Source organism: Channa argus, chromosome 3, assembly GCF_033026475.1.
Source record: "Channa argus isolate prfri chromosome 3, Channa argus male v1.0, whole genome shotgun sequence".
NCBI lineage: Eukaryota > Metazoa > Chordata > Actinopteri > Anabantiformes > Channidae > Channa > Channa argus.
In genome coordinates, this window is record NC_090199.1 from 10,538,643 (window position 1) to 10,562,401 (window position 23,759).

A 23,759-nucleotide genomic window follows, 5' to 3' on the forward strand; every position below is an offset into this window, starting at 1 on the left:
TCATTATTTGACATATTAACAATACATTTTAGAGTTTGGCACAATATTTAACTGGCTAATTGTGATTTCAGTTAGAAATTAAGTGATTTGTTTGGAGATGCCTTTCAGACAAAATGTTGCTGGCTCCTTCCAACTAAAGGTGATTCTGAAGTGCTCTGTTCTCCTTCTTGAATCTTTTACCATAGAAACAGAGTAAGAAAAAAAATCAAGACGGAGAGAAAAAGATAGGAAGAGAATCAGAGCGGACGCAAGGCAGAGACAGAGAGATATAGAGAGGTGAGGAAGAGAGAGGGAGAAAAGGAGAGAGATTGCTGCCAGTTTTTTCCTTTCCTCCCCAAAACCAGCAGCTCATTTTGGGCAGTGATTCAGCAAAACTCATTTCAGGAAGAGCGTGCAGCAGACAGAGAGAGAGAGCGAGAGAGAGAAAAAAAAACGTGTGGAGACTTTGGAGACTCCAGCCCAAAGTTTTATCAAATGATGTTATGCTGCACTTGGCGAAACTGCTCACATACACAGTGCAGCTCATCAGCGGAACAGGTTTGTTCTGACAGTTTATCAGTTATTTAGTTTGGCTGTCAGACATAGCTGTACAGTGAATGCTGTCAAATATTGTTTTCTTATCCTCTAACAATATGCACTTGTTTTTAAATGGACTGCTTCTGGTCTGCGAATGGTTTCATTTAGTTGTTTTTAATGAAATTGCCACCCTCGCTGCTTATTCAATGATGCAGTTCCACTGTATTGTGGGGAAAACTCTTTTAAGCCAAGCCACACCACTTCCATTTAATTATCATACTCTTATAGTGATGGTGATTTATTGCAGAGCACCAGAGCCAGAGATTCCCTTGAATCTGAGGCATTTATACAGAACATTTATGATTGTCTCTTATCTTTTCTAATGTTTCTTTTTTGCATTTCTGAACTCTATAAGGTAACCAAAATTATTTTGCTGATCAATTGTATGTGAAAAAGAAGGAGAGTGCGAGAGTTTTAGGCATGACGAGCGTGTGCTTTTGCATTTTTTACAGATGTACATATGCTTGTTTTTGGAAGCATGTACATCTTTGTGTCGCTAACACACGTTTATGTGTGTGTTATTTCTTTTAACATAAACATGTTGGGAATTACACATACTATTCGTAGGGGTTTCTATGGTGACTGGGGTTATGGGGTCTTTCGAATCTTGCCACAGCCTTAAAAAGTGGTGCATCTGCTCTGTGATACTGTACGCAGCGCTCTGCAATCTGGGGGGATTTGGTATTCTGCTCTTAGCCCAGACTAGCAGAATCCTCCTCTGCACTGTGTAGAAATATTTTTTTACTAGACTGAACTAGTGAGGCAGGAATGGGCCGAGGGATCCAATGAGTGAGTTAGTTTGGGCAAAAAATATGATTAGTGAGGGAACTAAATGTATGGCTGAGTGAGTACTCGGGATGCAGTACAACTAATATGAATACGGTTGAAAAGAGGAGTCCTTAAAAAAAAATGCCTCTTTTTGTGAAGCTAAAATGTTTTTGTTTGTCATTCTCACCTTCTTTCTCCTGTCTTGACTTCAGGGAACGCATGCACCAATCAGCCATGTATGACCTGTGTCTGGGCATGAGGCAAGTGAGCCAGGAGTTTGTACGACTGCAGCTAACCTATGACGAGTTCCTCTCCATGAAGGTCCTTCTGCTTCTCAGCACAAGTAGGTAGTGAGCTACAGGCCTGCACAGGATCTAATTTATTTATCTTACCTCTTCTTAACTTTCCCCAAGAGCACAATCTACAAATTATAGGAAATGCCAATTCTAAATAATTTATTTAATTTTTTTTTTATATTTAATTTAAAAACAATTATTAAATATCTATTTAACACCTCCATAATTGTTGTAATTACAATAAAGTTTGTAAAGCCATTTACTACTTACAACCTAAAGGCCACTTTTCATATATAGATGCTCCACTCTATCAAAGCTAAATTTAAATTGCAGGTACAATTGATTATATATTGTGACAGCCAGATTGTTCACCAAAAACCTACTTAAAACACTATGGGACAATTCGCAGGAAGAGTTTTTCTAGCTGAAAAGTACCAACCCCATGTGAGATCAGTGTGAGCCTACTGATAATCAGGTGTCTGTGTGTTTGTCTGCTCTTCCAATGCATACAGGCAAAGGCGCGATCTCTTGTGTGTTACCAAATTAGCACTTGCTCCTCACAGCTGTGTTACGCACTGCTATACTGTGCCAGACTGTTATGGCCTTAGCTATCTGACATCTCCCACATTCCCAAACTAAAGGCTGCCTCACATATAGGAAGCATATTGATTATGTATCTTCAACCCTCCATGGGTCTTTGAGACATATCCCTTCCTGGCACCCGCCGCCATTGTTTTATAAAGTCTGTTAAATCATCCTTTAAGCTCATTCTTTGTAAAGCATTAAAATGCATATCAGGTGCGGATTGATATGGCATCAACCTGTCTTTGTAGTAACACTCAGCAAATGCAAAGTGGAGCAGTGTCTTCATTTCTCCAATCTCTGAGTGAAGGCTAATCTATCAATTATTTAATTTTTGACTCTTGGATGAACACAATATTTCTATCAGTCCCTAGAGAAGGTCTCACAGTGTTGCCACTCTCTCGTCAAACTGCACTCACAGGCACTGTAGCCTCACACAGCGGATATGTTGGACTAAGTTGCCCAGTTGGAAACCGAAAGCAGTAGTTTTTCCATCACCTCAACACATGTGAGCTGCTGCTGTCAGTTCACTAGTAACAGTTAAAAATCCTGTGACGGCAGCTGTGTCATACTGTAACTTCACTGTTCACACCCACACTTTTAGCTTACAGCTTCACTTGGAAACACGAGACCTTCTTCAGTCTTCATGCATATGTCTCTACGTGTGTGTCTGTGACACATGTTCAATGGTTAGAGAACGAGGGAGATAGAGCGAGAGAGAGAGAGAGAGAGAGAGGTGAGGATAACGGGCATGAGGGAGAGTTGTGGTGAGCTATTTGAAGAGTGTGCATGCTGGCCAGACTTCAAACTCTTCGAACTTCAGCACCAGTGCCAATCAGTGGAAATATTCATTGGCAGACTATTTATTTTTCAGAAACAGAGATTTTATAATGTAGTGCGTGAATGTTGACTTCACTTCATCCTTGAATTGTAAGTGTACACATTTTATGTTTCTACATTAATTGGTATAATATTTGGTCATTTTATAGTTGATAAAAATGTTAAATAATAAATTAAAGATGCTATACAGTTTGGATAGAGAAAATTTAATGCAGATGAAGTGTTACTTTGTCTGCAGACGTACTCAACATGAATGTAACTTTGAACTGTGTGAATATCCAAATCCAAATTTCCATTTTACTGTATTATACTTTGTACTTCTTTCTAAATACAGTTACATATTTAGACTTCAGTACTATTTAGAGATACTAGGATGTTGTGCTTAAAGCTACAAAATTCAACTTAAATTAGCACTAGCATGAGACCTAAAAATTTGAAATAATCCACCCTGCACTGCTATGCTCTTCTACCATCTGCTACACTCCACCATGTTCTGCACAGCTCTTCAGGTATTTGTCATTATCAGTTTACATTAAATAAGAATTTTGTGGCACCCATTAAATTAAACTAAGCAGAAATCATTGTATTTCTCTGTTTAAAAAAACTTTTATCTCTGCACGGCAGCCAGAGCTGTTTTGTGAGTGTGACAATTAGACAATCCGTCATTAGCAGCCACTTTTATCCAAAGTGACTTATAGCTATGCAGCAGACACTAGGGATCACTTTTGGGTTCAGAGTCTTGCTGAGGGACACTGACATGTAGCCAGGAAGAACTAAGAGTCAAACCACTAACCCTGTGATTCATGGACCAATGTTTTACCATCTGACTTCAAGCGAGACGTTGGCAGCACCTCTCAATATTAAGATACATTTTGGAACATTTTCTTTTCCCTCCACTACATTTATTTGATTGCTGTAATTACTAATTGCTTTTAAGATAAAACGAAAAGCTTTTAAAATGCAGTAACTGCTGAACATTAATCAGTGGTTTGCACTTTTTTGGGTTTGTGACCCCTTACAAAGAAGCTGTGTGCTTACATACTGCACATGAGAAATAAAATACACTGCCCAGTGGTATAAGGTTGGTTTTAGCTTTTTAGTTCAGTGACATGTGCAAGAGGCGCTGTCAAAGCATTTCTTTTTAAAATATAAACAGGTTTATATGAGGTAGTTTTGAGTCATCTGGAACAGAGGCGCTTCAGCTGGACTCCAGCTATTGGATGCTATGAGAGATGAGGGAGAGAGAGAGAGAGATAGAGAGACAATACACAGAGGATGGGAAACCAAGAGGGAGGAGGGGGATTAAAAGAGTGAAATCAGACAAATGTTGATAGTAGGTGCTTGTGTTGGTGAGAAGGAGACAGGTGCATAGCTATAGGGAGAAAGAAAGAGAAGACCAAGGGGGTGGGGGGGTTGGAAATCTGTTTCTTCTGTTGCTGTGGCCTCCCTCTCCTCTCCTCACTGGTCCTCTGGAGGTTTTCCAGAGAGCCCTGCTGTACTTAATAAAAGCCAGTCAAGCACCAGGCAGTGCTCCAAGACCTGCTATTTTTCTCCACTTCCTTCAAACCCGGGCTGGAATTTTAAAAAAGAGGTTGCAGATAAAAGAAGCAGGTAGACAGAATTGAAATAGGGAACTTAAGGTGCTTCAGTCTGCTCTGGTTATTGGACTTTGACAAAATATAGCATATATGCAAACTAGGATTGACAGAGAAGAAAATAATTATGCAGCAGTGTGTCTGTCCATTCCAGTCCAGACCATGGATCGACTGTATTGTCTGCAAATTTTGAAAATTTCAGCAAAAACACTATAAGCAATAAGCAGTCCATCTCTGGATTTTCTGAGGCACTGTATCTCAGTTACAGTCATTCAGAGATAATTCTAGGGCCTTGTGGAAGGAGTAGCAGCAGAAATGTTTACAGAAGAGTTGTCAGAACTTGTCAGCTGAACAAGTACTACAGAATCACAGACTGTGTGTCTGTGTGTGTGTGTGTGTGATTGTGTATATGCCTTTGGGCTGGTTTGAACAAATGTGTATGTTAAATAGAGAGAGGGTGAATGGGTGAAAGGAAGAAAAGGAACGATGGATAAAGAGAAAAGAGAGAAGGGCTGTTATTCCTCTCTGACCTTGGCTGAGGTTTCACTGAGCCTGCGGTATCTCATGACCCTGCTTGGATTTGGTACAGGAGCAGCGGCCTGCTCAAACCAGTTACACTTCTCACCTCCACACAAGCAGAGATAGTCCAGCTGGATTATCTCGTTCATTTGTTCTGTTTGTTCTAAGCGGCCTTTCTTGATTTGCTTCACAATGGTTGTTGAGCCTCATTTCAGACGGGTCAAGTGTGTTTCCCAAGATGACTAACGCATTGTACAATTAATAATGCCAAAGCCTAATAACTGCTTCAATACTCAAGTTGTTTTTCTTCGACCCAGCAATTAGTCCTTTTGTCTACTACCAGGCGACACCCTTCTTTTCTATTCATGTATGTGTAGCCTACTAGTTGTAAAATTTTGTAATTAACAGTAGCAGGTTTTAAATCAAAACTGAAAGCCACCCTGTCAGTTTTGAATGCACTACCAACCGAGAGCAGGAAGCTGCATGTCGTTTAACAACACACGCATGCTGGTGGAATCTCCTAACTGCACAAGTTATTTATTTTATGTGTAAAAGTGCTTTAATGTGGCTGCACTCCGCCATAGGCAATGTGGCCTACTTGAAAAGGCTCTGTACCTGTAGCAAAAATCCATCTGACACCAGTTATGGTGGAATAAATGCCCTATTCTCAGGCAGGTTGTGGTGCCGCCCCTAAATGCCAGGTCAGTTTCTAATCAGGGCTTATGTGGATCAGTAGGAGAAAAACAAAAGGCCCAAATGCGGCCATGGGTTTTAGCAGATCCTCGTCATATCAGCCATGATATAGGGCAAAGAAATCACAGCCTCAACACCACGGTCCAATCTGTTTTCATATTAGTTAACCTCAGCTTCATGTATGTCATGCCTGAAGGGGCTTGTGCATCAAAGTAGAATGAATGGAATTACATAGGAGAGAGAAAGAGAGGACTAGTAGGAGGCAGACAAACACACATTCTCTGTTATTGACCTACAATGCTCCCTTTCTCAAAAAGACACAATCCTAACTGACAAGAAGTAGGCTTGTTGCCTTTGGCTGTCCATGCTGCAGGACTCAAACAGCTCCTGCCAGTTGTTAGTTTTTGCTAATGTCACTAAATGGTTTAGGTTTTCGTGAGCCATTAAGGCTATTCAGAAGTAGTACAGAGAATATATTTTTGCAAAAAAGATAAATAATTGAAGTAATTCTTTTTTAAGCATATTTAGTGGTCACAGTGGGACGTGTTCTGCATGTTGACTTGGCATGAGTTTTTCCACTGGGATTACCAGGATCACCCTTGGTGGCTAGGCAGGGCCACACCTGGTGGGGGTGTGATTTGAAGCCGCAGCCTTCTGCATCCCAACCCAGTGCTCTGCCACTAGAAGTTAATAATTTAAATCATTAGGGCTCATAATTTTGCAGAGTGATCTAACAGGTATTTTTGCTGGGCAAAAGCACTGGAATTTAACCATTAACCAGTTGAAGCATGGCATGAATGCAGAGGATCAGGTTACTGAGCCTGTTGTAAAAACTATCTATCTATCTATCTATCTATCTATCTATCTATCTATCCATTTATTTATTTATTTAGCGCCAATTCACAACAAAGTCATCTCAAGGCACTTGACATAATAAAATCAAGACTATACAGTACAGATATGTAAAGGAAACCCAAAAAATCCCACTTGAGCAAGCCTATAGGCAACAGTGGAGAGGAAAATTCTTCTTTAACAGAAGAAACCCTCAGCAGAACAACAGGTTGGGCCGCCGTCTGCCTTGACCGTTTGGGGTGAGTGGAAAGTGGAGAGAGGAAAGAAAAAAGCAACAAGAAGCAACAACAAAACACTGGGCAGGTTGGTAGGACCAGTAGCTGCACACTATAACTAACTATAAGCTTTATCAAAGAGGATGGTTTTAAACCTAGTCTTAAAAGTAGAAAGGGTGTCTGCCTCCCAAATCTGAACTGGACACTGGTTCCATAGGAGGGGAGCTTGATAGCTAAAGGTTCTGCCTCTCATTCTACCTTTGAAAATTCTGCGAAGCACGAGTAGGCCTCCATTCTGAGATCGAAGTGGTCTATGTTTTTTTTTTTTTTTTTGTCCTTTCGGCTTATGGCATGAGTTCAGGGTCTATTGGGATGATATGGTACTAAGAGGTCTTTTAGGTATGATGAAGCTTTATTTGTAAAAGGAGCGTTTTAAATTCTATTCTAGATTTTATGGGAAGCAAAAAGTGAAGCTAGTGAAGGAGAAATATGATTCCTGTCAGTACTCTTGCTGCAGTATTTTGGATTAATCGCAGGCTCTTTAGGGAGTTACTGGGGCATCCCAACAATAGGGAATTACAATAGTCCAACCTAGAAGTATAATGGATTATAGCTGTTGGAAACTTCTTTGACCCATCGGATGAAACATGAATTATTATAAGCTACAGTACTTTTCAGAGGTAGCCCCACAGCAAAATGATCAGTCTAGAAGATAAATTTGCCATTCAAAGACTAAAGGATGTTAGTTAGTTAGTTAGTTAGTTAGTTAGTTAGTTAGTTAGTTAGTTAGTTATGAACGAGGTAATAGTAGTAGTAGTAGTAGTAGTAGTAGTAGTAGTGGGTAAAATGTTAAAAAAAAAAATTCTATCACAGTATTGTTTTTATTAATTGATATTATACACTTGGTTGCCACTTATCTAGTACACCAAGCCAGAATTACTGCAATCTATTACAAGTCCTGTAAAAACTCAATGTTTGGTTTGTGGTAAAACTATTTCACAGAGGTGTAGATTCATTTTAGAGGATTTAGTTTGCCCAGCTAGTGTATTGTTTTGCAATATGCTTACAGGCGTTTGCTTTATTTTGTCCACCCTGTGTATAGTTATGAGCTTGCGAAATAACCAAAACACTTCTCCAATATACTGCATGTGTCCCCTAGTGCATGAAAAACAGTTTATGTATAACAAATGTCTGTTTTTAGCTAATTTAGCAAATTAAGATCACGAATTTATGCAAACTTCCTGTACTACCATAAAATAGTCCTACTATCTGTTTTACTGCAGTTTGCAGAATGGCCAAATAGAGCCAGACATATTAAATATATAGCTAATTTGACTTGGATTTTCTGGCAGAATGGTCACAAACCTCTCACAGTTTGGACTGTAGCCTCACGTCTTAGCTGAAGGACAACTGAAGGCGCTTCAGCAGACTGATTCGAGGTGTGCGCTTTCGAGAGGCGAGGTGCTTCTTAATCTGGTAGCCAGTGGCTGAATGTCATTGAAGAGCTTTGGCAGACTTCCATATCTGTGACTTTGTTCTCCTGCACAGTGAGGGAGCAAGAGCGAGAGAAATAGATATTGTAGACATTTCGATGCATCCGCACGGGGCAGTTACGGGATCTCGTTCTTCACGTGTGTCTGAACGTCTCCCATTAAATTGCCTTTATGTTTTAAGTGCACTGATGCTTCCATCCAAATTATTCTAATGTTACGTTAAGGTTGTAGTCATTCTCCACCTCTGGTCATTGAACAAACCGCTTTATGAATGAGGCTTGGGTGACAAACGGATTAAGCTGTTTAATACACATACTGTAAGAGCTGTTGTTTGCCGTCAATGTTGCTGAGATAACTTTTAATCAAATCTTTCATGAATCGGAGGCTACACATGAAAACTAATTACCACTTGAAATGGTGAAAGTGGTTGTAATGACTTGCTAAATAGGCTTAGGTCGTCAACACAGGAAAAATGTCCAAAAAAAGGCTGCTGTGTGGGAGTAGGAGTGTAATTCACTGAGCATCTCTAATTACCCTCTACACAGTTTCACATTTCTGCATTAAAGTAACATGCTGGTGGTTGTGCATGGCTTAGCCCATTAACCGCAAATCATGTTTAATGTGCATTCATGGACCATTTTCTACAGTGTACCATATATTTTATTTTACTATATTTCAGGTGGCCATTAGTTTCTACTTCATTATCACTCGAAATTTCACTCAGAGGAGAAATTTGCATATCACAGTAATTTAGAAATGACCCCAATTTTAATGCTTCAAAACATTTCTCTTTATTGCATCTTCAAGAAGAAAAAAAAATGTGTAAATCATAATTAAATTTAAAAACTTTATTCAATCAGGTCATTTTGATTTGATATAATTAACTTATCGTTTTCAAGAGAAGTCTGACATAAGGACAGAAGAATTGCCGGTAAATAAAATGCATTTGGGATGATTTTTATTGAGTGCAGCACAGGTCAGAGATTGTTTGCAAAGTAGTGGCATTGGATCATAATAGTTTCTTAATATAATGTTTACCCAATATATTTGGCTAGGTCATTCATTTTCATACATAAGTTTACATTGATTAAATTCAATGTTGCCATATGATGGTCCCGCTTAACTTACGACATCGTCCACATTGGCTCTAAATGTCAGCTGTTTAAGGGATAACTCTCTCACTAGTGTCTGTGCCTGACAAATTCATATCTAAAGGTTTAAAAGATTGTAATCCAACCCTACAGCCAACATAATATTTTTCAAATCTTCAGGTTTCTGAGGAGCAGTTAGTTTATTTAGTTATTGCAGAAAATGTTGAGGAGTAACATGATCCCTGCCAATCATTTCAAAAGACATTTTTTTGTAATTTCTGATGAAAATGCACAAAGCTCTCACATCAGTTGAAATGTATTTTTTCCCTTATCCGAGTACTTTGTCTGCTCCTGCAGTCCAGCTGATGGCATATTTGTTCATATTTGTTTTTTTCCTAGTTCCCAAAGAGGGTCTGAAGAACCAGGCAGCATTTGAGGAGATGAGGGTTAATTACATTAAGGAGCTCCGGCGTTCTGTGGGAAAAGCAACCAACAACTCTGGCCAAACCTGGCAGCGCTTCTTCCAGCTCACCAAGCTACTGGACGCCATGCATGATGTAAGTACCCTTGTCCTGCCCTGTCTCCCATGTGCCAATTGTCTACAGTACAGCACAAGCTTCCTTTGGCAGCCTACGCCCTACGCCATGCCATCACACATGAAGCGAGGTGTCCAGTGGCACAATAGGCCTCTAATATGGCTAGAAATGTTTGGAGCAAAATAGCAGCATAGTGGATTTGGATAATGCATTTACTTAGCGGTTCAATGGTGCTGTTGCTTGAAAAAAAGGATTATTGCATCCCAATGTTTCCCTGAGGGGAAAGTTATTTTGGAAGAGGCTGTGACCAGGCTGTATTGGTGAATGGAACAGAAGGGGATCAATGCCAGTTTGCAGTTTTATTGGATCAGAGTATGCAGTGGTCAGTGTGGCAAATGTGCTAAATCACTGTTCTTTTTTGTGCATGGGTCAACTGGTATGTGGCGTAACAACAGTGTAGGCAAAACCCCACGAGGTCAGAGTCAGCAAGCCAGAGGTCACAGAGATAAATGGCCAAAACTCAATGACCCTAATGACTGAGGGAATGAGGTTAGTGTTGAACAGATGACCCTTCAAAAAAAATCTGTGGTGCCCCCAAGTGGTGAGCTGACAAGAACTGAATAGCTGTTAATACTCATAATACTATATATATTGTATTATAATAATACTCGTCTAAATGTAAATACAACTATGAGTAAGTCACGCAATATGCATATGCAGGTTGTTTCTCATTAAATTCTGTGTCTGTGCTGTCCAGCTTGTGGGGAACCTGTTGGACTTCTGTTTCTACACCTTTCGTGAGTCCCAGGCCCTGAAGGTGGAGTTTCCCGAGATGTTAATAGAGATCATCAGTGACCAGATACCAAAGGTGGAGTCAGGCCTCACTCACACGATCTACTTCCACAAGAAGTGACTCATTGAACAGCTGGGACAGAAAACGGCATTAGAAACTGGAAAACGTCCACGGAAGGCCTGACCAGTTGGCCTGCACCCTGTCGCCCCGTATGCCAGCGTCTTTGTCTTGAATGGGAAAGTTAAGTGACATAGTGGCAGTAAAAAGGAGAGAAGGATTTCTCTGCAGTCGCGCGAGCAGGTCGGAGCTGTGAATAGGTCGTGGAGTTGAGCATGACATGCAAAGAAGGACTTGTGACAAATGTGACAAAGCATCCTGAAGCGCCCCCGTGTCCCCCTGCCCCAAAGACAATAACAGTATTTTCTATGGAGATAAAGCCATACATTTCCTAGGAGGCGCTAGATTAATTCACTGCGCACACACACACACACACACACACACATACACTTAGAGGGAAGTAGATACACATGCCTTCACACAAATGCACAGATGCACTCCACATGCACTAAAATCATAATTCCCTTACCAATCTAGAAGAGAAGGTTTTGCAAATATTAACTTGGCTTATGCAGTCTTTCATAAATAATAGTACTATGAAAAAATTATGCCAATACATAGATTTTGCTTTACAGTGTAGCAACATGCTGCAAGATTAGAGGGCAAAGGACATTTTGAAGAGGCAAAGAAATTCTAGACTGTCAAGCAAAAGGTCTATTTGAATATTTTCCAAGGGCTATACAGGCATCATCATAAGATGAATAATCACATTAAATCTAACAAGTCCAAGTTTGAATTCCGATCGGTGTAAAAACAGCCATCGTATATACTTTTTTAAATAAAAAAAATGTAGTAAAACAATCAAGACTAATATGCAAAAAGTCCAAAGCTAAACCTGTTTCAAAATGAAAATGTCTCTCTTGTGTAAAAGAAAACTTGCACGTGAAGCTCCCATGTCATTAAGTCACTATTTTAGACAGTGTGGTGCAGAATTAAGACAATATTGAGTGATTTTATTTATTTAATTTTTTTTTGTGCAAAAATAGTGAGGAGTGCTGCAGGATGGAAAGCATTATAAATTTATGGAAACGATTTCTGTAGAGTCCACTGGTAATGGATTTGACTGAGGTGCATCCGTAGTAATTGCTGTCATTTGTGTTATCTCCAGAGCAGCTGTCCAAATGTCTGTTTTTACTCACAATGAAGCAAAACCAGCCCTTTGTGAACCAACACTTATCTACTCTTCCCAGAAACAATAAAAGGCATTTTATAAAAGTGTGTTGCAAAGGTTTAGTTTTTGACTAGCCAGTCATTTTACATTAAGGTGCTTCATTTCTACAAAGCCAGGCAAAACATAACATGTACAGTAACTCGTAGACAGTCCATACAGTACACTATATGGACATTCAGCTTAACCACACATACTCTGTAAAGTTGATGTAATCCAAAATGGAGAATTAATCTTCAGTGCTTACAGCAAAAGGCTAATGTATCAAAACCAGGCAAATGTGTACAGGTAATAAGTTCATAGACACAATCTATTTAGCTGTTGTACAGAACATGTTTTGAGGTACATGCTGATGAATGCTTGATGAAGAACTGTTGGTCTGATCACCTTTCCTAATTTTGTTTGTTTCCTTTCTCTTATTTTGGGGCCTTTTAAGTATGGCCAGCCCAGTCATCTGGACCATTAACTTGTCTCACACTCCACTGGTTTCTGGGTGGTTGTGGAACACTACTATGATGCTACTGAGAAGCGATAGAGCTGCTGGGGAAGAAGAAAAGTGGGGGCGTGTGATTGTTTGGTTTTTCTGTGCCCAGTGAGTGTGTATTTACATGTGTGTATGGAGTAAGTATGGCTTTAGTGTGTGTGTGTGTGTGTGTGTGTATATGTGTTTTTGTTTTGTTTTTTCCCAGCAAGCATGTGCATAGTTGATCTGCTCTTTCAGCGTGGGTATTATGCATTTATGTTATAGGATTAGCCATATCCTATTTCCACATTTAGATTTGCACAGAGGAGATACAATGTGAAATGAGGCATTAGTGCAGCTAGAAGGAATTGTCTGTTTTGATAAGCAACCGTGATGATGCGGGAAAAGACTTTCTGCATGGTCACCCAGCCTAAAGTTAGACAACGTGACAACATTAGCACAGCGGGGTGGTTCTGAACTGTATTTGTGGCCTCAGCTCTCGTGATGATGGCACCGTGCTACACTGTAGGTGGCAGGATCGCGACTGCCATTAGGGACTGTACAAAAATTATTAAGTCAGGAATGAGTGCGGGAAAAGTGGGAGGGTTGTGTATTTTTCATCTTTGCTCACGATATCTGTTGGAGTTCTCATTCCAATTTTTTGTTTTATTCCGTTCATGCTCGGGCAAAAATATTGCTGAGGAGTCTGGGCCCAGTGCACTCACTTTCTGGCTTTAAAAGGCCGAACTGTTCGGCAGCTTTATGTTCAAAATGAACTGACTGGCAACATTTCCACTTATTTGCCATATTATTTTGAGCTACTGGGCGACAGTTACTGCAGTTTTTTTCAAGATTGTGCTGGGTCTAAAGGAAATACTAAAAACAACCCCCTCCCCCACTACTCCAATAATATTTTTTCCTGATCAGAGAGGCCTCGTTTTACAATCCATCTTTGTTGTGCATTATTGTGTTCAAGTTGTGAAGGACTATTAAGCTAATCTTTCACTGTTTCTTTATTTTGTCCCATTTTTGTTCTTCTTATGGAATCAAAAACTCTCTAAAAGGTTCATAGGATGAATGGGAAAGTATTTTTGAGAGAATTATATTTTGCTGGAAAACAAAAATTTAAGTACTTTGTCTAAAAATATCCTTTTTGTAAAATGAAATGTTAATGCATGCTTTTTGATGAGATGTTTACATTGTATTTAAAAAAGGGAAACTTGTGCCTTTTTATCTCACCTGATTTACAATTTTACAGTATATATTGTAAATATTACAGCAAGTCTTTATGTTGAGTATAGTATAAAACGTTTCTACTTTAACCATCTTGTTGGACTATTGGAAAAATGTGTGTTTCCCACTCGCCATGTTCTGTGTTTTGGATCACCGAGAAGAATTTACAGTAAGGGTTGGCACCGAAAAGGGCCACATTAAGAAATGAATGTATCATACATTGTGAGAGACTTATGGAATTTACTACCTGAATGTTAGGGAGAGTACATTTATTATCTTCTTATTAAATATTTGGCATCTTTTTTTTTTTTTTTTTTTTTTTTTTACTTTTTGCATCATTGTTCACGTGGCTCAAACAAAAAATAATAATAATCAAACTTTATTTTGTAACAAGATGTACAGGTATAAAGTGATGGATCCTTGAATTGTTGCTGTTGAAATTATTTCCTAACCCGTGGAGGTTTTGTTCATGAGCACCACAATAAAATCAAGAAGTCACAAACTATTGAAACTACAACACGTGAAAGAAGGTTCTTGATTTTTTTCAGTTTGAAAATACAAACTTTGTGCATACACACAAAATGAAATGAAAGGCTGCAAGACCTGAAGTTAACTGCAAACATCTGTGTGTTTTTAACTAAACGCATAGCACTAGCTGTCAGAATGAACAACAAATTAGAGTCCAAAATAATGAGATAAAAATTATTAAGATCTGTATACAGTAGATTGTTGATAAGAAGCTTGATGTTAAAAGACAAATAGACTGACTGCTGGACGCTTCATTTATTATTATTATTTCTTGACAATTTTAAAGGATAGGTTCAACATTTTGAGAATTATATTTATTCTATTTGCTGCAAGTTAAATGAGAAAATCAATACCAATCACATGTCTGCACATTCAATTTCTTGAAACTATTCGTAGAATTTCGAGAGGCCACCCTTCTTGGCCAAGAACTCCCTTGTTGAATCCCCGCTACTTAAAAATGTTGTGTGTTTTACAAATTAAACAGATAATATATGTCATATGTTAATCACTGAGCTTCTTAGGTGCTGCTACTCAGATTTAAGTATCTTTGGACAGAGCAGGTCAGCTGATCACCCTGTTTCCAGTCTTAATGCTAAGCTAAGCTAACTGGCCTAACAGGACAAAGTTAATGAAATAATCCTTGTGCCAACAATGAATAAAAACTCATCCCCTACTGGAAGCCGCAACATCACTGTCAGAGGTGTCTCCACTTGAATGATCTTTTCTTTCAGGCATAAATGACTCAGAATGTGTCTGATGCTTCACAGTCCACTTTCACGTCACTGTAACTGAAGCCACGTCATTGAGATTATCTGTCCACAGTGATGAACTGGGTGTAGAGAGACTAAGCCATATCTCCACAGCCATTGCCGTATATTATAAATATAAAAATATAAACAAAATGTGTTTTTTCCAATTCCAAAAAGGGACTTTTTACTATAAATGCTTTGTAAAACACTTCTCAGCAACTATCCAACAAACATGCAGTAGACATCCTTCAACATGAACCAATAAAACATCTTTGAAACCAGTTATTACTGTATATCTTGATGCAGATATTTGTGTTTGCAAACCTATTGCAAGATTCTAATAAAACTGTAAAATTGATAAGTGGATGTGATATAATTCATCTGTATGTGTATGCATGTGCGCCACAGTATGTGTGTGATTAAAACTGTACTCAGAGGCAGAGGCTAGGTGCCCTAAAAAAAAGTGGTTTTGATCTGGATGAATTCTGAACAGCTGCATTTGGTGGCTGGGGAGGATAATGAGCCAAAACACACAGAGTTAGCATGGAAAAACAGAAATGATGTGAAGCAGCAGCAGGTACAGTAGTCACAGAGAAAGAGAAGAGGTAAAATGACACAGATGAAGCGTGCAAAGATGAGACTTTTACACTAAAATGGTGCCTGTAGAGAAAAATCACCATTAACCTTGTTAAAAGCTGATCTGAAAACACGCCTGCTTTGCCAGACTGTAGAGCAGACAGTATTACTTTTTTGCTCATTTTTTCTCTTGCTCGCTCTCTCTCCGAATCCGAAGCCCTCTCCAAATCTCCCCCAGATTTCCAATTGCTTTCACTTGTAGTCGTGCCAGATAAACAGAATCTATTGGATCAGGCTGATTTCACGGCTGCACCCGCGCACATGGCGGCTTCTGTGGCCCACTTTTTGAGCTGAGGGTTTTTTTTTCCCCTTCCACACTCTCTCCTTTATGTTTAAATTCACTTTTCTCCAAATTCCCACTTAGTTTCAGGCCCAATAACACACAAAGTCTTATTATAATTATATTTTAGAAGCTCTGCACTCCGAAGGAAACAAGATAAAGATGCAGGAAATTATTAAGTGAGTGTAACCTCCACACATTGCGAAGCACGCTTGGGAGATTCACGCACATTCTGTGACACTTAGTAGTGTGAGCATCTCATAGTTAAAGGTAGGCTGCTGTACAGCATTGATCTAAGCTGAGCCATAGTGTGGAACTATGTTGTAGGGGCTGAAGGACACTGCACCATGGGAGGCAGAGGACATCTGGGACAAAGCCAGGACTCGAAAATAAATGAACACATAAATCTTGGTTTTTACTTAAACACCTACTCAACTGATGTTAATTTCATCTCAGACTACTATATGCTGATGCATGGAGAGATGCAGAAATCACCACAGGTAATGAAGCCTCAATCACAAGTGATATTAAGGTGGCTCAAACACCTCAAATATTAATCAGACCCACCCAGATTGCAGTACCACTGGCGTTCACTGCATCACATCCACAAGCTTAGGAGGAAAAATTCCTACCGATTCCATAAACAAATGACTATTATAGCACGGAGTAAGAACTGACGCCTAGAAGAGGCAAAGCAAAAAGTAAGGAAGGCAGGGAAAGGAGATGCAGAGAGAAGTTTTAAATACTCCTTAGAGACAGACAGGTAGGCAAGAGAAAACAGCAAAAGGATGGCAGAGTGAGCAACGTGACACGCGTCCTGACAGACAGTCCAAAGCAGAGTGAGAGGCAAGCAGGGTGGATGTGTCTCTATGAATCAGCAGGATTCTGGCAGAGGGGAAGATGATGAAGGACCCCGGAGGTGGGTGGTGGAGGTGAGGGGGATAGTGGGGGAATATTTTGCCCATCTCATTAGCTCTGCCTCATTTCATTATGTAATCATCGCGTCTGCAGTTGCTTCAGGGAGCTGGTGGACATATGTGTCGCACGGACTCCAACCTTTAGTAATTTTTTTTTTAACAGGACAAACTCAGTGTTTATATTTTTAAATAGTGCACCAGCCCACTTACTGTAGGGCTGAGTGTGGTGGTGGACTGAGGGTAATTATGTAACGGAGGCCAAAGCAGTGGGTATGGAAGCTATTTGATGTGTTAATAACGCAGATGTAGTTTAAGTATTCACATGCTTGAGCCTGGAATGTAAGTTGATGAGAGCTAGAAGATGATTAGTGAAGGTCATCTATTTTTTTTTTAATCGTCTGATTTTGGAAGGAGAGCTGCCGCCTCACAGATTGAAGGTCGTGGGTTCGCATCCCCGGCCATCTGCAGCCTTTCAATGTCCCCCTTTGTGCTTGCGTGGGTTTCCCCCGGTTTCCTCCCACAGTCCAAAGACGAGCCCCTTAGGTTAATTGGTGACTCTAAACTGCCCGTGGGAGTGACTGGTTGTCGGTCTGTGGCCCTGAGACAGACTCACAGCCTCTTGCCCTATAACAGCTGGAATAGGCTCCAGCCCCCTACGACCCCACAGGATAAGCGGTTACAGATAATGGATGGCCTTGTGCAGATCAATACAAGGAGAAAGGCTTACATTACACTACAAGGCTGCCCGTAACAGCGGTGGCTGCAGAATGAATCCTCATTTCACCAGTGGCTTTATTCTTAGACTCAGTGGGAAACGGTGGGCCTTCTCACTGACACAGTGGGTGAGTCATCAAAATTTAGAAATATTACTGGGTTTCACAGCAGTAAATCGGGGCACAAAAATTTTTACATTTATATTTAAACCAAAGAACCTTATTAAAGATCAAAGTCCACAGGATGTGGACAGTTATTGAAACCATTTGAAATAAGACCATGGCACGTTTTTTGTTTTTTTTTAAAACATTTTATCATATTTATTTCATGGCAAGAGCACATATAGAACCAAAAAAATTTATTTGCTTAACATTGAGCAAGAGAATACCCCAGGATAAAAAAACGGTCTCTTACAAATGTCATAAATCAATGTATTTAAATTATTGCAATTGCAACTGAACAGACAGACAATCTTCTAAACCAAAGCTGACAGAAAATCAAAGCGTCTTTTGTAATGTGATGTGTGTAACATCCTCAAACCAATTCAAATGAAAACCTCAAGACCTGTTCATCACTTAACCGAGAATTGTATAACATACAGTCATAACTCGTAGGCTATATACACCGTGCGTGTGAAACTTTTAAATACTGTGGTCTTACCGGTAATAAAATATTGATTTCCAATCACTGATTCCACTGAAGTGGAAGATAAAATAACGATAAACTAAAACATCCACTTTTTTGGAGTGTCTCATTTTTCAGCTCAGAGGAAACTGAGCAACGTTTAAAATAACTTTTAATAACAAACAAAAAAACATCAAACAATCAATTTCGAACTGAAATTAACCTCTGCTGAATGTGTCTGATATTAGTGTTTAACACAAGAGGTCCATCGGGCATCAAGGGGGCATTTCGCTGCGTCTGTAAAGGACTTCAACGAAAATAAAATTGTAGAATTTAAAATTCCATATTCATGCAATAATTGTGCCAATTAAATAACATAGCATATTATTACAGTAGCCATGTGCCTCATTTTGGATATCTAAATATTCTTAAAATGACAACATAAGTGAACGCAGTAACACTAATTTAGATTCATACAAACCGAAACAGACATTTACACTGGGGTCTTCTGAGGGTAAGACATGGTGTGCGTCTCCAGTCTTTTAACAGTTGGAAACCTTTCTGAGGGTCATCCTTTGACTTGGGAGCTCATGGATACCATGTATAACTGGGCAGAGAGAGGCTGCCAACAGAGGGACGCTCATTCTCTGGTGCTGCTACAAAGATACCTGGATGTTCAGAGGCTACAGCATTTTTGTATACTGCACAACATTTGTAAATGCAACCCTTTTTTTCGGGATTGCAATGCTGAAATGTGTGTAAATGTTTGGCCAAAGTAAATTCAAACAAAGAAACATGCTTGCACATGCATCATAAATTCTACTTGCCAGCCCGAAAGTGTATAACGTGCGTGTATTGAGAATAATCCACCACTAATAACATACAGTACTGTCACCTACTTAAGAGAAATCTGGCGATTTGAACAAACAAGGCTCCACGGTGAATTTCAGCATGAAGGCACATGCATCTGTGCATACGTTTCCCAGTGAAGGTGAGTAAATGTCCATAAATATTTCCATTTGGGTTACAGAAACTCTACATAGTTTTGAGGGATGAGGCCCCTCTTTCCTTCCAGCTCCCCCTCTAGCCAGCCCGGCTCCCTCGACTCGGTCACTGCAGGAGAGGACACAGAGTTACCAAGGGGACAACACAACAGGGAGGGTAAGGGACAGACAGAGGACATCAAGCCTCCAGTGAGTATATGTGCACATGTCACACACGGGAAAGGGAGGATTCGGTTATCATGAGGTTACCCCAAACTACAATATGAGTCCCTACTGTAAATCTCTGTCTGTTTTTAGATTAAGCTTTTCTAGAATTTCACCAGGGGCTGATTTTCAATAGCAAAATGGAGCTTTCACAAAAGCATTTAGTATGACACATTTGTCAGAGCACTTCAAATTTCTGTGACTTGTCTTTCAAATTCCTCCCTGAGTTTTTGGGTTTTGTACACAGTGAGCCAACTTCACATTTTCAGTAAATCTGCATGACAACAAACGGATGAATATACTGTCAGTGTAAAATTCGAAGGCTAAGGACAAGATATGAACTAATTGGGTGCAAAGTTTTATATGTGTAGCAGAGTTCTGTCTGCCATTTGAACTGAACTTGAACTGAGAGGAATATCTCATGTGGGAGTAAGCGTCAGTATGTGTCAACCTCTTACTAAATCTCAAAACTAAAATCTCTGAACTTAAAACCTATCACCTTGAAGTTGACTGACAGAACTTCTAATACAAGAGCCAATAAACTAAAAACAAAAACGTCTCGGTTAAAGAGTTTTCTGATGTTGTACAGTATGCGTTTTATATCAGGGAGTTTTTATTAGGGAGTTTTTTCCTATTAGAATATTATTAAAATAAGACTTTAACATTATCATAAAGAGAAAAACAATCCCACCACTTTCCACCCTAACAGCATACAGATGTTTTTCTTGGCTATGGACTAATAGAAATATATTATCAGATTTTTATTAGCAAAGGAAGTTACATATTTTATTGTTTGTCAGTACATAATAAAGACTAATTTACCTCATTAAACCAAAGAATAAACATTGTCAGCATTTACCGTCATTATAAGCACAATTCAAAACCTTTGTATTTGTTGTAGAATTGGGTGAATCTTTAATTTTTTGGTCTTACTATCAGTTGTGTATTTTGAAATGTGTTAAATTTGCATACACAAACGGTATATAACCTAATATATGACGTATATTGTTTTATGACTGGTACATTGAACCAAGCCAGCTCCTGCAATCAGCCCCTTGAACACACTTTTAATCTCCCCAGTCCAGTATAGATCATACTTTTAGAAAACACCAACATATGTTGAGTTCTTACTTTACACAAACTGTATATAGTTTCTTGCTGAAGTATTCAGACCTCTTGACCTTTTAGACATTTCTTATGCACAGCTCAGACTATTAGGGGAAAAAAAGCCAAAGAAATACACTTACAACTAACTGAATAGTGCAGCAAAATATGCAAAATGTCAAGGGTCTCCAAGATACTGTAGGTGTTCAGTTAATGAGAATCTCATCACGTAAAATTTATGTAACATGTCCATCACTCATTTCAAGCCTGATTACAGACAGACAGCATGTAAGCAAAAACGATATTATAACTCTCCAAACTTTTCATCAAGCTAACTGGAGAGACCCAGAAGAAATATGTCATCATTCAATAATACTTCCGCTAAAGAAATGTCAGGAGGAATATGGGCCGCAGAACATAATTAAATTTAGTTTAACAAAATGTGACACTTTAAAACGTTTGTGTTCATTATTTTAGATAATCTACCTTCTATTAAAATCAACTTTGGATTGTAGAACATTGCTCCTGGCATATATGACATAAAAGTGTGATCTTACTTCTCACAAAAGAGTAGGACAAAAAAAAAAAAGGGCGGAACTACAAAATGGTCATTTCCTCAGAGAGTGATTAAAGCTCAGTCGAGCCTCTTCCACACACACTGAAGAGCAAATCTGTCTCCTGCTCTCACCCCCTCTCTTCTCCCTCTCCTCGTCTCATCTCTCTGTTCGATTGAGGACCAGATTGGGTCTTCGGTTTTACTCCAAATCCAATATGCCAGGGTTGGTTCTGAGTGAGCGACTGGTGTAGGCGATAACACTTACCGGCGTTGAATATTGCGCCGACCTGGAAGGAGAGCTCAGAGTCGTGCTCAGCCTCACATGGGTACACTGCCACGGCTTTCCTGCTGGTGACACTGAAAAATGAAGGCAATCAGTGAGTTGGCGGAGCTTTGGGGAGGATTACCGCACAGTTCAATCTGGGCCCAGGGCCTGCTTGTCCGTTCGCTCACTAGCCTGAAACAGCAGAAATGGACCAGGTACGAAGAGAGGAGCTGGGTCACTACACACTGTTGTCTAGACACACCACATGCGAGTCAAAACACACCCACATGCGTTTGTGTGTCTATGCACAAACACAATGAGATGCAGTGCTGTTTGTAGCGGGTTTTGTACAGCCGAAAAGGCAACCACACAGCTGACAACCATCTATGGTGAGATAATTAAAAAGTGCCGGGTGGACTCTAAAGTAGGTTTGCTCACAAACAGAGGTAGAATAGAAATTTCCCTCCAATGTGCTTTAGCTTTTAAATTCACATTTGTGGGTTTAGAAGCTGCATTTTAAATCAGTTTGATGTAAAAGAGCGCTGTCCAAGAACCCATATTCATCGCTCTGCAGGTTAGCAAAAAGCCGCATTTATGCCATTCCGTCCCCAAAAACATAAAAACTGTTTCCACACAAAGGTTGTTTTGCCCACCATTGCAAACTGTTATCTCGAATGCCAGCAACATTACCATGTAGAAATTGTGCCTTCAACACACGATGCCCTGATAAATATTTCATATTCTTTCTGCAGAGCGGCAACAATGGAGGATGAGAGAGGAGAAAGAAGATATACAAACTGGAAAAAAGTTTGTGGTCACAGAGTTGTCAATGCAACAATGTTCAGCAGAGTTCTTGAATTGAGAATTCTGTGGGAACGCACTCTAGTGGAACCACATTTAGAAAATTGAGGATTTGTATTTATATGTAAATAACATTAATAGATTGCCCATAAAATGGCTGAGCTGTTTACAAATTCTTTGGCAACATCGAAAGGCAACAAAAATGAGTTCATCATTTATTCTGAAGGAAGCAGAGCAATAGATCAGTGTAACGGGCAGACTGTCACCACGCTCCTATATAATTCTCCCACATGCTTGTGTCTTTATCTGGTATTTGACACAGAGAGAAGGTTGCTGCTCCTGCAAAAGTCAATACTTGTGATGAATTCAAATGTATCAAAGGCAAATCAAATTAAAGGATGGACAAATATATGAGAATGTGAGGAGAAATGGGGATGCACAACACTTAAAGTAAATGTTGAGGGAGTGGGTTGATTGTGTTGAGTGAATGTGCAAGAGACGACGAGCAAGTAAGTGATGAAGCAAGTGAATAAAATCAGAGAAAGTGAGAAAAGAGTGTCAAGGTTAGAATTCAACTTTTTGGAATGGTGAAAACAAAATAAAAAAAATTAAATCCAAAGTGAAGGAGCCTTGTCTTACCTCTCTTCTGGCTTTTCTTTATTTAAGGCAGCTGTGGTAGCAGCAGGTCGGCTCTCACCTGAAACTCCAGGAGTGGCCAAAGTGACTGCCGCTGCAGGAGCTCTGCAGATGAAAAACACACCTTTGGTCACAACAGATACAGAGATAATGTTGTCTTTTACTTTTTCCATCTAATAATTCGCCCCAGCTATCTAGTGTGTTTTTAGAAAACTGGAGAAGTTTCCAAAAAGTATTATTAGTATTAAGTATCAAGAGAAAAGACTTAATAACTATTCTAAACAGATTATGCATATACAGTAGCTACAGTAAGTAGTGAGATCAGAACAAAGAAGCTAAGCAGATCAAACTTTTGCTATGGAGAATCTGATGACTGCTTAGGGTGGGAAATCAAACCAGAATTCACACAGGGTGCATTTTAAGTCATCAATGTTAATTAAAAGTTAAAATACAGCACATTTGAACGGTTACTTTTTTAAATTGTGTATCACGTAACATTATGCTACAATTACACTTTCAAGCAATATAGCATACACTTCCATGTTTTCTGATTTGTTTTGTTGAGGCAAATCTACAGCGAGCACAACTGAACTTGAAAAGATGGTGTCCAACAGCTTTTGGCTCGTCCTTGCCACAGTGGAACACGTTCCGCATATTGATTTGCCTTAATTTATTATTACGTTTTTTTAAACACCAGATGCCCTTCCTGCCGTAACCCTCCAATTTTATCCGGGCTCGGGAGCATAACCAATGTGGCCCTTGGTGACTGGGCAGGGCCTCACCTGGTGTGGTGGGATTTGAACATGATGCATTCTGCATTCCAACCGAGTGCTCTACCACTGAGCCACCAGACCAGAAAAATAGAATAAAAAGATTTGACCTTGTGTGCTTTTTTGAGTCCAACTCAAGCA

At 39.5% G+C, this 23,759-nt stretch overlaps 2 protein-coding genes across 6 annotated transcripts in view; one reads left to right on the plus strand and one right to left on the minus strand.

Annotated features, from left to right (window-relative positions):
• The window catches only part of nr3c2 (nuclear receptor subfamily 3, group C, member 2), a 74,431-nt gene extending 58,966 nt beyond the window's left edge, over positions 1–15,465 (plus strand). Inside the window, exons 7-10 of one of the 3 annotated variants that reach the window (XM_067496553.1) lie at positions 1,557–1,687; positions 9,920–10,077; positions 10,512–10,605; positions 10,814–10,944. In XM_067496553.1, coding sequence (XP_067352654.1) covers positions 1,557–1,687; positions 9,920–10,077; positions 10,512–10,565 — 343 coding nt within the window. In that variant the 3' untranslated portion in view covers positions 10,566–10,605; positions 10,814–10,944. Of the gene's footprint in view, positions 1–1,556; positions 1,688–9,919; positions 10,078–10,511; positions 10,606–10,813 lie in introns of all 3 variants that reach the window. The other 2 variants (XM_067496550.1, XM_067496551.1) reach the window with 2 other exon arrangements.
• Positions 15,466–17,997: 2,532 nt separating this feature from the next.
• Positions 17,998–23,759, minus strand: part of arhgap10 (Rho GTPase activating protein 10) — a 41,442-nt gene continuing 35,680 nt past the window's right edge. For 2 of the 3 annotated variants that reach the window (XM_067496556.1, XM_067496555.1), the window contains exons 21-23: positions 22,852–22,953; positions 21,412–21,503; positions 17,998–19,391 (exon numbers count right to left, since the gene is read on the minus strand). In XM_067496556.1, the coding sequence (XP_067352657.1) occupies positions 19,303–19,391; positions 21,412–21,503; positions 22,852–22,953 (283 nt within the window). In that variant the 3' untranslated portion in view covers positions 17,998–19,302. Of the gene's footprint in view, positions 19,392–21,411; positions 21,604–22,851; positions 22,954–23,759 lie in introns of all 3 variants that reach the window. The other variant, XR_010913809.1, reaches the window with a different exon arrangement.